This window comes from Sinohyriopsis cumingii, unplaced genomic scaffold, assembly GCF_028554795.1.
Source record: "Sinohyriopsis cumingii isolate HCF-2022 unplaced genomic scaffold, ASM2855479v2 utg000810l, whole genome shotgun sequence".
Classification (NCBI taxonomy): Eukaryota; Metazoa; Mollusca; class Bivalvia; order Unionida; family Unionidae; genus Sinohyriopsis; species Sinohyriopsis cumingii.
Window position 1 is genome coordinate 1,022,935 of NW_028315933.1, and position 15,599 is coordinate 1,038,533.

The following is a 15,599-nucleotide window of genomic DNA, read 5'->3' on the forward strand; positions in this document are numbered from 1 at the left end:
TGTATCAAGATAGTTACCATTGAATAGCTCAGAAAAGCAAACACATGCTGCAACTTCACCACTAGATTCTGAGACTGTGTTGGGGTGTGGCATAACACATCATGGCGGAAACTGAAAAATACAAATCACAAGTGCCAGAAAACTGCAGAAAAAATTGTTGTTATGAATAATCATGTACTTATCTTTGATTTCTTGTAAGAAAAACTGACATAATAACAAAAGGCCCAAAATATACAACAGCTTTACCTATTTCTTCCTATTTTGGTTTCACTCAGCAACCAACCAGAGTTTATTTATGCTGATTTTCACTGGTGGTAGGTGATAGTAAGAGATTATAACATGCCAGATTCTTTTGCTTCATGTATGAAGTTGTGGTTTTCAGTAGGCTTGCATTTTCTTGTGGATTTAAATAAATTTGAAATAATATCAAGTAATGTTGGTTTTCAATTATAAATGTACATATAAAGTGATTGCTTTGCTGTGTGACTTACATGATAGCCACATATCACAAGTGTGGGTTTGGTTGCTTGGGCTTGAATATTTTGTTTATTCATTAGCTTAAGGACAATAAATGAAATATTTACATACATCTCTTAAATTAAAAAAATGTAATTACATTTTTTTGCTGTTTAAAAACAACAAAGAAAGCTAAAAGATTCACATTCAGTTTATTTCTCTATTTGAACAAAAGGTCAGACAGACTTTATTTAATCATATGTTCACGTAAATAATTTTTCTCAACCTACTTGTTTAAAAAGCTAAACCAACTTGTACATGTAGTTGACATTTTAAATTACCTGTCACACATGTAGATAGCTTGTACTATACTGTTCATATAACACGTGTTGCCCAGATTAAACAGCCCAGTTTTGCCCATTTCAAACTTCTGGGCAACCTTTGATGTGCTAGCCAGGCCAGCCCTGTGAGTCGTCCATTTCGACTGGGTCAGTTTCAATGTGATGACATCAAAGGGAGGAGCTGGATAGTCCTGAAACAATATGCAGCAACTTCATTTGTTAAGTGTAAGTTAAAAAGTGGGATTAACTACATTAAAAGTATAATTCAAAAGAAACATTAAGCAGTAAATAGTACAACTTTTCTGCCACAATAAATGAAAGTCAACTTGTTCAAAAAATGTATATAATGTACCAAGAAACTATTTTTATAAAATTAATTTCTTCAAAAAGAAAGATGTCTCATTGAAAACCAAAACACTGACCATATAACTATACACAATCACAAAATGTTCTTTCCATATGGATATCAAATCACTTGATAAAACTTACAAATATCATTCAGGAAAACCTTTTCATTTGAGAGCAAACATAAGTGGAATATAAAGGATTGGCTGCCAATACATCCTAATACAAAACAATTGGAGAAAATAATTACAATTCACAAAAAATGCTCACAAATATATGACTGTCTTCCTACCTGTAAAGCAAATTTATAATTGACACAACCAACAATTAAACTAATTTTATGCATTTTATGTTCGTGAATTTCCACAGCAACCACACATGCCTTGTTCAGATTTTGTGTAGCTCTATTTTTCCTCAGTTTCCTGTAATGTTCACTGAATATGCATTCTGTAGAGTTACCTAACTGTTATAGACATGTAGCAACACATTGATAAGTATCAGATATCATGATATATTCTTGGCAACAAGATACCCTTGCAAACCTTATATCACAAAAATGACAACACATAACAAATCAAATAACATATCTCCATTAAAAGAACAGTATACAATGTATTTATTCCATATAATGTCAATATAAGGGGTAAAGAAAAGTATGGAGCACTTAGTTATTAAGTTATCAAAATATCTTTTAATCATTAACAAATAAAATGTACATTTACAGGTCTAAGATGAAGAAAACTTGGGTTAGTCGGTCTGAATACATTTGTTTAAAAACGAATTTCTTCTCGTCTCCAATCCATGAAAATTAGCCACAGTTGCTTGACTAGATATTATTCCTTTACAAAAGGCCTTGTTAGCATTACATGACGTTATACCATATGTGGTACTCTACGTTATGACAGAACTTAACTGACTACAATTAGGAAACAGTATGCACAAGTAGCCATACAATCGTGGAACAAATAGAAAGCATCTTAATGAACATGATGTTTGATTTTGTTATCATATATACTCACTTATGAGACCAATTGCAAACTGCACAGACCCAAATCTGCCATCACATAAAGTGCAGGCAGATCTCAGTCTGTGCCATTTGTTAGAAGTAATCATTAGAAGAAGCACCATAGACCCTGATTGGCAGGCACACTAGGCAGATCAGGATCTTTGCAGTTTGACTCAACTTATAAGCGAGTACTTATGGCAACCATGAACAAAAATTAAATGCAATCTGGTCACAACCATACAGAAAATCTGTCATCCATTAGTTGTTGTTTCTCAAATTTGTTCTTTTTTATGGACAGAAATTTTTTATAATCAAATTCTAGAAATCTGGAGGACATGAATATTTGGAATAATGACTAATTAAATCTGGAAATGTTTGAGCTAAGAAACAGTTATGTTTTTTTTTCTCTGTTCAAATTGAAAGCTAAAACACAAAATAAAAGCTTAAAATACAAAATAGAAATGTAAAATATTTTGTGAATAATGGCATTTTATATATGAAATGTCATAAAATTATGCATGTACACACTATATGATCAAAACAACAAATGTTACAGACACACAATCAATACCAGGTTTAGTTGGGCAGAGCCAGCTGTACAATATTTTGCCTTTCATGCTTTTTGTTTTGTTCAAAAAACCCTCCATGAAGTGGAAAGCTTCCTGACAAAACTTGTTGTGTTAAAGAGAGACAATAAAGCAAATTTTTATACAAGACTATTGGTCTCCATTTTTCTCCAAGTTAATCTTATACATAATTTATCTCAGCTACTTAAAGAGTTGCTTGTAATTATTAAAGTTCTAATTTTTTTCAGTTTCAAATTATATATTATTCAGTTCAATCAATAAGGTGTATTTATTTACAAAATTTAATAACATGTACATTGTTTGGATTTTTAGAAGCTGTTATCGTTTCCTCAAGGGAGAGAACTCAGGATAAATCCAAAATTTTGAGTTCCAATAATCCTCATTACTGGGCTACATCCCTTGCTTTCATATGCAAAATGGCAAGAACAGTCTTCTTCAGTTTTTAGTGACTGTACACATATCTGATGACAGATCAGCATCATTTGTATAAACCTGAAAGCTTTCTGTCAAATTTGGTCAAATTCTCCAGAGCAGGTTTTGAGAAGTCATTTGAAGGTATACTTCTAGTTTTAGCAACCGTGGCCACATTTTATGACAGATCATCATCATTTATACAAGCAAAGTCTTCAATCCAGGATGCTTTCTGTCAAGTCTGTCAAATCCTATTCTGTGGTTCTGCAGAAAAACTCGTGTAAAGTTCATTTATATTTGAAATAACAGGGAATATATTTGATGGCAGATGAGCATCATTTCTATAAATGTGAAATGTCTTTATGCCAGGATGCTTTCTTTCCAATTTGGTCAAATTTTAAACAACAGTTTTGGAAAAGAAGTCATTTAAAGTTGTTTATTTTTGTTTGTAACAGCAGCATTTTGGGGAGGGGGGTGAGTGATGGTAACCATATTAGATGTCGACTGGCATCACTTGTATGAAACTGAAAGGTATTCCTTCCAGAATGGTTTCTGTCAACTTTGATAAAGAAACTGGAACACTGACTTTTTTTAGAAGAACCTGCTTTCTGGATTTTTAAAGTTTTAAAACAATGGTGGTCACACCTGACGGTAGATAACAACATCTGTATCAATCTGAAAGCTCTTTATGCGAAGATGCTCTGTGCCAAATTCGGTCAAAACTGATCCAGTGGTTGTTTTTTTAGAAGCTTAAATAACAATTGTTGATGGATGGATAACATATGAAGGATGCTGGGGCATTTCCAGGAATAAAAAAAGACTAGTTCTTCTTTTAAACTCCTGAGTGCTGAAACAATCTCTGATATTTTTTTAAATTAACTATAACAAGATTTTAAACTGACCACTATGGTAGTCACATTGGATGTCAGATAGCACCACTTTCATTTAGGACCGTAAGAATCATTTTTCGTAAAAACCCTTTATTTGATGTAGCCATTCAGGAGGAAACCCCATATCTATATTTCTATCCATTCAGGAGGATTAGCAACAGCAAGATTTTTTAGCTGACCATCATTTAGGATATCATAAGGAGTCCACGAATGAAATCTCTATTTCAATATGACTTTCCATTTAGGAAGAATAGCACTAAGAATTTCAAGATGGCTGCTATGGTAGCCATATTAGATGTCAGACTGGTACCATTTTCATTCAGGGCCTACTTGACACCAATGTTGATATGACCATTTACTCTGGAGGAGTGGTAAGATTTTCATGATGGGCACAATAGTGGCCATGTTTTAAGTAACATCAACACCATTTTCATTTAGGACCAACAAGCCATCATTACCAAAAGAGTTAGAAATATCACTGTAATTGCAAAGTTGGTAAATCTGACATTTGATTTCCTCACGTTGAATCAACTGGAAAAACAAGAAAAACCTATTCACCTCTTAAAAATTTGTGATTTTCCACTCAGTAGTATATGAAGACAGAGTTACATACAGATGGACAGATGAAAGCTATCATAATATTTCCTGCTAAAGCCAAAGGTTAATAAAGTGGGCAAGATCTACTTCAAACCTTGATGACTTCCACAATGGGGTCATAAAGATCTGGGAAGCCTGCATGGAGATACATGAGGATGTGGATCAGCTCTGCCAAACGCTCTGCACAGCTACGACTATGATCTGTGTTCTCAAGCTTCAGTTTATGTAGGATGTCGGGCACCAAGGGAAGCACCTGTTGAAGAGAAGGTGTAAATAGACTAAAAGTGTTTATCTTAATCAATATCAGTCAAGTAATTTATTTAAATATATAATATCAAATTTTCAAGTTAAAACAATCACAATCTGTAACTGCTACCTGATCCTGTCATTATAACATCAAGTGACACCATTTCAAAGTCAAAATTATTGTTTTGTTATCCTTCAGAAAGCCATAAAAGTTCTAATAACATAAATCATATACTTCTAATAGCTAATGTTTCCCATGTCATAAAACTGCTCCAAATATGAGTCTAAACTATTACAACCAATCCAAATCTGACTCTAAACTATTACCAAACTGGTTGTTCAGCTGTCAGTTGTGTCATATTTTGTTCAGCAGTTATTTAGAAGTTATTAAAGGTTTTCTGTTTTTTTTTAGTAACAGCAGACATATTTGAAGACAGATTTGTATTATTTGTATAAATTTAAAAGCCCTTATGCCAGGATGTTTTCTGTCAAATTTTATCAAATTCTGTTGACTAGTTTTGAGAAGTCATTTAATGGATGTTCCATATTTAGTATATGGCAAGTTAATACCATTTTATAAATCTGAAACCCCTTAATACCATAAAACTTTGTCAAATTTGATCAAATCCTTTTGAGCAGTTTCTGAGAAATTGTTTTAATACTTTTTAATTCTTAGTAATGGCAGAATTATTGTATATACTGTATAAATTTAAATGCTCTTTAGATGATTTATGTAAAATTTACTCAAATTCTCTTGGTCAGTTTTTCAGCAGGCATTTAAATGTTTTCTATTTTTAGAAATGGTGGCCACACTTTATGATGGAGCATCAATTGGAGAAGAAAAAAAGGTTGAAAGCCTGCTCTATGCCTGCAGATCAGGGTCTATGTTGTTTGTACTACTGATTGATGATGTACATGTATTATCTACTATTAGCAATGGTGACCATATTTGATGGGTGGATTTCTATAAGGCTGAAAGGTATTCACATCAGGATGCTTTCCATCAAAAGTTATTAGCATTTTTTGGCAAAATCATTTAAAAGCTTTTCTATTTTTAGTAATGGCACCAAATATGATGGGGATCAGCATCATTTGCACAACCTTTAAAAGTCTCTGTGCAAAGTTTTTTTTTGTGTGAATTGGAACAGGTTTTGAGAAAAAGTTGAAAACAACAATTGCTGTTGGATGTCAGACCGATGGTACATATATGAACAATTGTACCAGAAACACACTTAACCTTATGGCCAGGTCAGCTAGAAAAAACACTACATATGAATTATTTTTATAGCTATAGATTGTACATAAGGCCTTGAAGGAAAACAATTTATACTAATTGATTTATCTTGTATAAATACACTGTATATCATTATTATTATATTATTATTACAGCTATTATCATTTGCTGACAAAGAACTAAACTTCCCACAATAAGGTACTTTTATCCTTGAAGGCTTGAACCAGTTAAATTCACACAGACAGATGGAAATTAGTTTTTATTTAGAAAGCATGTGGTACCATTTTGAACTATAAATGTATAAACATAACTTCAAAGTTTTGAATTTTTTTAGCACAGTAATCTTAAATAACTATATTTTGATTGCTTAGCTGGGACAGCCCTGATAATTAAAGAAATTCCATCATCTGTTTTCAGTTCGACCAAGTTTCAATTTCAAAGTCAATATTACCTGTAGCAAACAATGTATCATCAATCCTTGCTTATAGAGTCCAACCACAAACTGCACAAACCTAGATCTGCCATTGCATAATGTGCCAGCAGATCTGAATTTGTGAATTTTGTTAGGAGTAATCAGTAGAACAAAGAACATATACCAAGTCTGCAGGTGCAATATATTATGGCAGATCAAAATCTTTGGTTGTTTGCAGTTTAACTCAATTTATAAGCGAGCAAATATGGTAGGTATGAGAAAGTAAAGTAAACAGTGCTTGGCAATTAACAACCAAAGTATGTATGTAGGTTTAATGGTACAATAACACAATCTTGGCAATATTTTTAGTACCAAGTAAGTTTAAGTTTCCAAACAAAGCACACAAAACAAAGACAAAAAAGGTAAAATGTTATCTCAGATTTTGACAATTTAAGATGCTAGTGAAGTTGCATTCCAACTGTTGATTGCATATTCAGATACATAATACATCTGATTATCTATAACAACTGTGAATATCACAGACCCTAATACAACGAAACATTATGTGACTGATCTGCCAGAGCATTATGTGACAGTGATCTGCCAGAGCATTATATGAATGATCTGCCAGAGCATTATGTGACAGTGATCTGCCAGAGCATTATGTGACTGATCTGCCCGAGCATTATGCGACAGTGATCTGTTAGGCATTATGCAACAGTGTAGACCCTAATCTGCCAGAATATTATGTGACTCATCTGCCAGGGAAATTTTTGATAATGATCTGACAGGGCATTACATCACTAGGTACACCCTGATCTGCCAGTACTTTATGTGACAGTTAATCCATCAAAACATTATGTGACACTGCTTTGATATAGTATACCTTTGATATACTAGGGCATTATGTGACACTGCTTTGATACAGTATACCTTTGATATACTAGGGCATTATGTGACACTGCTTTGATACAGTATACCTTTGATATACTAGGGCATTATGTGACACTGCTTTGATACAGTATACCTTTGATATACTAGGGCATTATGTGACACTGCTTTGATATAGTATACCTCTGATATACTAGGGCATTATGTGACACTGCTTTGATACAGTATACCTTTGATATACTAGGGCATTATGTGACACTGCTTTGATACAGTATACCTTTGATATACTAGGGCATTATGTGACACTGCTTTGATACAGTATACCTTTGATATACTAGGGCATTATGTGACACTGCTTTGATATAGTATACCTTTGATATACTAGGGCATTATGTGACACTGCTTTGATTTGATATACTAGGGCATTATGTGACACTGCTTTGATACAGTATACCTTTGATATATACTAGGGCATTATGTGACACTGCTTTGATACAACATACCTTTGATATACTAGGGCATTTTCTGAAACATAGACCATAATTTACCAGGGCACTATGTGACAGTCCAGACCACAATTTATCAGGGTATTATGTGACAGCATCAACCCTCATCCACCAGTGTTTTATGTGACTGCATAGATTCTGATCTGTCAGGGCATTATGTGACAGTGTTGACCATCATCTGCTAGGCATTATGTGACAGTGTTGTCCATGATCTGCTAGGGAATTATGTAACAGAGAAGACCATGATCTGCTCTGGCATTAAGTGATAGAGAAGACCATGATCTGCTGTGGTATTATGTGGCAGTGTTGACCATGTTCTGCATGGAAATTAAGTAACAGAGAAGATCACGATCTGCTGTGGCTTTATGTGACAGAAAAGACCATGAACTGCCAGATAATTTACCAGCAGCATAGACTTTGACCTGCCAAGGCATTATGTGACAGTGTAGACCATGATCTGTCAATGCATTCTGTGACTGATCCGCCAGAACAGTTTGTGATAGTGTTTACCATAACAACATAGACCCTGATCCACAGTGCATTATGTGACAGCACAGATAATGATCTGTCTGGGAATTATGCAATGGTAGATCTAAGTTTGCATAGTTTGCAAGTGAAACACCAAAGTAGTGTACAAGCATGAAGGAAATGGATTTTATGTACAAAAAGTGGAACTTGAGAGTTTTTACACATTTTCAACAATTCATTATCACTTATGTAGTAGGTAAATAAAATAGTCTACATTCTGTTCACTTTTAAGTGCACTTCTTTTTCACTATTATGATACAGAATGCTAATACATATTTGTGTGCTAGTTTTACCTAGTACAGTAGAATGCTTTTCAAGTAACCTGCAAATATATTGTAAAAGGTGAGACAGAGTTCCATGTATTGAATTTACTACCAGGTAGCATAGGTATCTATTAAAATCAAACAGCTATTGAAAAAAAAAACATGCCTTTGGAAGCAAACAAATATGGAAAGCTCTGTGTACCTATCTATTGCAAAGCTCATGGTTAAGGCCATAAATGGGTAAAACACAATATCTTGATAATGCTTTGCAAGATTCATTATCTTAAAATACAAATCCTTGAATTCTTGCATGGCCTACTTGAATGAAAGGTAAGCTCCAAAAACACATTACCATACTTTTTATGATATTTGCTATTTCTCCCAGGCTAAACTTTTAAGAAGCCAAAATGTGATCAGCCGACAGTGAGTCACACATAATATAAAAAAATACTAAAGTCAATTAGCTTTTAGTTCATAACCTTATGCCATATTTATTCACTTATCAAGTACACCCAACTGTAAACAGCAAAGATCCAGATCTGTCATCAAGGTACGAGGTGACGGGGGTCAAATATTGTTACATTCAAATAAAAAATTAAATGTTGATCTCTTGGTGTATTATGTGATGGCAGATATGGGACAACTTTGCCGTCCTTTTACCATGATCAAATACAGTATCTATATTTCTAGAATGAATATTACTACCTGCAGTTTATTAAACATAAAGATATATAGCTTTCTCTAGCAAGATAAGATTTTAGACTCCTAAGCTTTTGACCTTTTCACAAGGCTGTCATCATTAATTTATTCCTCTGATGACGGCTTTTGTAAAAAGATTGAAAGTTTAGAAGTTTAAAAACTTATTTTGCGACAGAAAGGTAACTATTTTTAGTTTCATAAAGTATCTATCATGATTACTGTGGGAAGTCACGCGCATTCAGTTGGCTGATCATTCAACCCGTAATCCAAGAGTCACCATTCAATACCCTCAAAGGCCAGTATGTGTTGGCTGCTAGGTGCATCTTGGAAATGGCAAGTAACTCCATTTCCTCAGCATGAAAAGGCCAAACAAAGTGATGACAAGCAATGAACCAAAAAGTATTTACCATACTTATCCAATGAGAACCCCATGTTTCATGATAAGCCAATTCAGTTTTTACTAAATTCTGGCAATTATTTATCAAGGATATATTTGTCAGATAATAGTCTACCCCTTATTCTTTCACAAATTTAGTAAGCCAGCCCACCAGTCCTATCATGGGAAAAATATGGTACATATCAATCTATTACCATGGCCTAATTCCTAATGATCAAGGTATAAATATGCTCCAGCCACTTATCATGCAACCAGAAATGAGTTTAGGGGCCCGTGGTGACCAAGTGGTCCAAGGTGAATTCTGGGGCCCCAGGTGACCGAGTGGTCCAAGGTGAGTTTTGGGGCCCCAGGTAGCTAAGTGGTCCAAGGTGAGTTTAGGGGCCCCACGCAGCTGAGTGGTCTAGGTGTTTACCTTTAAAGATCACTCACAGTTCACCTCTGTCTGCATTGTTATAAGTCTCAGCTCAATCAACGTCTGTATGTGAGAAAGTGAAAGCTTGGCAGTAGCTTCCCATGGGTTGGTGGTGAGGTGTTCCAAGTTATATACTGCCCACCATGTATGGCCAATAAATTACTTTAAAAAAGGGGCATTAAATGCACAAAACCAAACCAGAACAAACATGTGCACAGTGTTCTGAAATTGACCGTAGTCACTGCTACACCATTTGACCCTGTTCATTGTCAAATAACCAGAAGACAAAATAATCCTTGGCATTCTCTTTGCTTACTCAAGTCTGGCCACAGTCTTCCAGTGAAACTGACCTATTAATAATTATGCTCTGAAGCTGTACAATTTAAGCATACAAGGTACCAAAGGGAGGCACTTTTTTTACAAATACATGCCAGGGTACTCCAATGCCAGGGTACTTTGATTACTTAGGAGTTCATATGAAAAGAATACAAATTTCTAAATGATATATGTGACTACTCCACATTAAAACTGCATTTTACTAAACACTTGTATCTTTTTCATGGTTTGGGGGAAATCTACACTTTAGTCGGTACTTAAATTTATGGATTCGGAAAGAGTCCTCTTGTTTCTGCAGCCAAATTAATGGATTAGGGAAGTATCCAATTGTTTCTACAGCTAAGTTAATAGATATGGGAAGTGTAAATTTGTTTCCACAGCTAAATTAATGGATTTGGAGAGTGTCCTCTTGTTTCCACAGCTAAATTAATGGATTTGGGAAGTGTCCTCCTGTTTCCACAGCTAAATTAATGGATCTGGGAAGTGTCCTATTGTTTCCATAGGTGTATTTTATTCACTGGATTTTAAAACACTGATTTGTGGGAACCACAAAATTCACAAAAAAGTGGGGCTCCATGAAAAATAGTTACTTCCCAGTACACATAACTGGAGCTTATAGGTGCTGGACTTAACTCACAGTACATAAAATACCAACCATGCATGTATACATGAGTATCAAAAGATATTGGATGTCATGACATGGGGGCCCTAGTGGCCAAGTGGTCCAAAGCACTCTTCGTTACAGATCACTGCCATCTCACCTCTGCGTTTGTTTGAGTCTAGGATTCGGCCAATGTGGGTATGTGAGAAAGCTTGCCAGTAGCTTCTCGTGGGCCGGTGGTTCTTCCCGGGGTTTTCCCGGGTTCTTCCTCCACCATTAATACTGGCCGCCATGCATAGCCTATCATGTGCTGAAAAATGGCGTAAAACCCCACAACAACAACAACAACAACAACATCATGACATGTGGCACAGGATGCCAAGCCTGCATGGGAATTCTATGCCACATAAATGAGGGCCCAATATTTTTATTACTGTCAATAACCTTTTTATCACATACTTAAAACCAAGCATATTAATCATTCTGTTATGTTATAGGAACAATACAAATGAAACAAAGAAAGTGTGTGTATGTGATTTGGATTTCAGTCATATCACTACCATGTCTGCACTGTGCCAGTTTATATAGAATCTATGCTGGGGTTTGGACTGAGACACGGAAATCCCAGCCAAGGGTTACATTATTTGTCTCCCCACGAGGCTTGCGGGGGAGGGGGAGAGAGAAACATATAATAATATAACCCCACGACTGGGATTTCCTTGTCTCTGTCCAAACCCCAACGTAGATTCTTTTCTCACCCAATAATTTCCTTTAAAGTAAAAAAGAACTTCTCACTTGTGCAAGCGAGTTTACGCACCAATGTTTACATGCGGTGCATTAATATAAATAAGTTAATGAGGACTGTGGCGTGACCGTGTAATCCGAAGGACACAGTTTTTATGCATGAGCCAAACAAAATAACAACATAAAACGTTGCATAGTATTGAGGTATTATCACATTTAATATACGGATGTTATATGAAATTAACAATAAATAGTTAATATTACAAGAAAATGTTTTATTTTCATCATTTACATTTTAGAAAATGATATTTAAATAATGAAACAATAATGGGCCCACACCTATCTTGCAGTGTATAGGCTATTATTATACCGAAAAGTTACAGGTAGCATGAGTGTCCATGCTTGGGTTATTCACGGGTAATTAGTGATCTGTGTCACTATCGTATATAGCTCCTTTTCTTTTTTGGAGGTGAAACTGTTTGTGACATACTTGCATTGTCCTTAATATTGATTGTAAAATTACCCCCCGTGTATAAAAGACCCTCCAAATACGGACCTTGGCAGATAACCATGTGCTAAACTTTCAAATTCACGGATTCTCTGAAAATTTATTGTTCTGTCTCAGAATCATGGTAAGTGCTACCATGAAATTTGCTTATGGATTAATGTATTGACAGATAAATGATTCCTTCTGGCTAGTAAGTGCATTATTTGTCATTAAATACTATAGGTATATTTTTGATTCAACTGGGGCACAATGGAGATGCTTAACAAAATTAGAATAAAGCAGGTTTGACATAACACTTTTCTAGCTGTTACTAAGTTTTCTGAAGTTGATAAGCAATTTGGGAGGCTATGAAGTGTATAGGTCTATAGTCTATGTGCTTGGATCGTTGTTTTCTGTCATAGTTCATTTCACACAGCATTGAGAATTTTATCCTACCTGTAGCAGTCATTTTTCAGGTCAGCATCGTTAAATGTAGCTAACAGTATATAATTTGTTTCACACGAAGTATATAAAACTAGTTACATAGCTTTAGCTACATTTAATGACGCTGACCTGAAAATGTATTGAGCTAGTCCTGCATATATGATAAAATTGACCATGCTGTGTGGAACCAACTAGCATAATACCAAAAAGCTCGACATTGTATGCCTGTGTCTTTGTCCCTCTTGAAATGTTTTTGTGTGGTGTCTGCTCAAAGATGGATTTACCTTAAGTTACTATGCTTTTATTATATATTTATTGTTGTTGTTGTAGTTGTTTGATTTTAAAACAACTATGTCAGGCACAGCAGAAGTCAAGGGCTTCTTTTTTAAAAGTAGTTCTGAGTGCATGGACACCTTGAATGAGGTGACTGGTCTGAGATGACTAGACTGAGATAAGAAAAGTAAGGTTAGCAAAACAGCTATATTTATCTGTGGCATGGGTGAGAAGTAGTGATGTCTAGCACTGGGGTATCATGTAAAAGACATGTAGCATGGTGTCCCACCCAGTCACATTATCCTGACACCAGGTCGACCAGTCCTAACACTAACCTCGTAATGCTGAGCTCCTAGCAAGGCAGCTGTTAGTACCATTTTTATAAGTCTTTGGTATGACTCAGCCAGGATTCGAACCAACAACCTTCCGTATCCAAGGTGGAAACAAAGAAAATGATATTTTAATTTTTAATGAACATTTTTTGAATGAATGAGCCTGATTAATGTATTTGGCAGTAATACACACTTCTGATATGGAAGTGCACATGTACACAGAGTGATTTTCATTCTAAAATAAATGAAATTGATATTGTTAAAGAGGTCTGAATGACATGTAGCCATAATGAAGTATTAATAATATGAAATAATGGCACAATACATGAATGAAAATTCAAGTTACTATTATGAACAGATGAGTCGGAACAATTAAGTCTAAGGTTTTTGTTTTGATTCTCTCAATGCTATCATGGTGACAGGTAAATTTGAAAGTATAATGTGCATTATGATTTTTTTCAGGGTATTGTGGTCCATCAATCTAGGATAATACCTATAAAAAACGGGATACAGAATAATTTCAGAGTCGCTTGTATTTCAATAAATTTCGAGTAAAGAATAAAATATGATTCAGAGTGAATAAAAGTGCACTGTTTTTGTTTACTGATACAGTGAATCAAGGGTCAGATTACCACTCTCATATAAATAGCAACAAGCAATCACGAGCCATCCATTTTCAATATTTTCATAAATCAATATTTGTTCTCCTTGCAATTTTAATCTATAAATATATTTACATTTTCTTTATTTCATTTGTATGTATTATAGTTTTATTTGGATGAGATCTACATATTCTGAATTTCCTGAACTGGTGTCAGGCAAAGAGGGTAATGGTCACTGTCATTGTCTAGCAACCATCTGATTTATGATGTGATCACCATTTCACATTTCTGTCAACATTTTTATTTAGTCGCAACCAGAAGTAGTTCACTGAACGTAGGCATGTTTTTACCATATAAGGAAAAAGTGAATGTTTTTATTTGACTACAGCCAATAATGTGGGGTATTCGCCAGTGGAAACAATGTTAAATTAATGGGACTATTTATTAAGTATACAATAAACTCACTCACAAATAAAGTCTAACTGCAAACAGTACAGACCCAGTGCTGACATCACTTAATGCACTGACAGATCTCGTTCTATGCAGTTTGTATGCAGTAATCAGTAGAACAAACAAAACAGACCCTGAACTGCCTGTTAGCATGCAACTGAAGATCATGATTTTGTTTGCAACTTGATTTGTTGTTATTTTTGTCATAGGGTTTAACACCATATTTCAGCACAAGATAGGCTATACATCGCAGATAGTATGAATGGTGGAGGAAGAACCAGGGAAACCCCCAGAAAGAACAAATGACCCATGAGATGCTACTGGCAAGCTTTCTCACGCACCCACATTGGCCTGTCAATATACACAATACAAGCAAATCTTTTTTTAAAATCAACAAATGAGACACTTTTCCAGTAATCTATCCCAGATACAACATGCCAATTTAAATAATTATAAACACTACTCTTTTCTAATGTGCAACTATCCCCTATGTAACAAGCTGTATATAAAATATCAATATTCTTTGTCCAGTGTAATCCAGTCTCTGATTCCCAAAATGCTATAATCCTGTATAATGCATATATATATGCATGTTTAAGCTTGCTACTTTCTGATGTCACCATAATGAAGACACCCTACATACTTACTGTATCTGAAAACTGAAATCACAGACCAAGAGTTGTCAACAGACGACATCTACGAGACACTTGAAAGTCATTCAAATAAATGCCATAGCCTTCTTGTGGTGCTTATCTAACTGAACACCGTTTCTTAGCCAAAGGCTCGTCCAACTTACTCTAACATTATTGTATATACCTATTTCTCAAGGGGGTAAAAACACGCTTCAACGTACAAGCTTGAAAAAAGACACCCATATAAAGTCCTAGCTGACAATAAATTAGTCAAAGCAATACTGGATAATATGTGAATAAAATGTGGTACATAGATATTGACACTCCATAAAACTTACTTCCAAGCATAGGTCATTTCGAAAACAAAAATGACAAAAATACACTTAAGTATTTTAACTAGATGACTTTTTTTTTAACATGTAATAACCAGATTTTTATGTATGTAATTATTTTTTTAAGGCTACGGTAGTTCAGTTG

At 34.8% G+C, this 15,599-nt stretch overlaps 1 protein-coding gene across 7 annotated transcripts in view; it reads right to left on the bottom strand.

The window, feature by feature from the left end:
- LOC149773229 (ubiquitin carboxyl-terminal hydrolase 38-like) overlaps nucleotides 1-15,599 on the bottom strand; it is a 146,523-nt gene that overhangs the window by 17,031 nt on the left and 113,893 nt on the right. For all 7 annotated transcript variants that reach the window (XM_089946585.1, XM_089946588.1, XM_089946587.1 and 4 more), the window contains 3 exons: nucleotides 4,728-4,886; nucleotides 798-988; nucleotides 18-111 (listed from right to left, as the gene is read on the bottom strand). In XM_089946585.1, coding sequence (XP_089802711.1) covers nucleotides 18-111; nucleotides 798-988; nucleotides 4,728-4,886 — 444 coding nt within the window. The remainder of the gene's footprint in view (nucleotides 1-17; nucleotides 112-797; nucleotides 989-4,727; nucleotides 4,887-15,599) is intronic.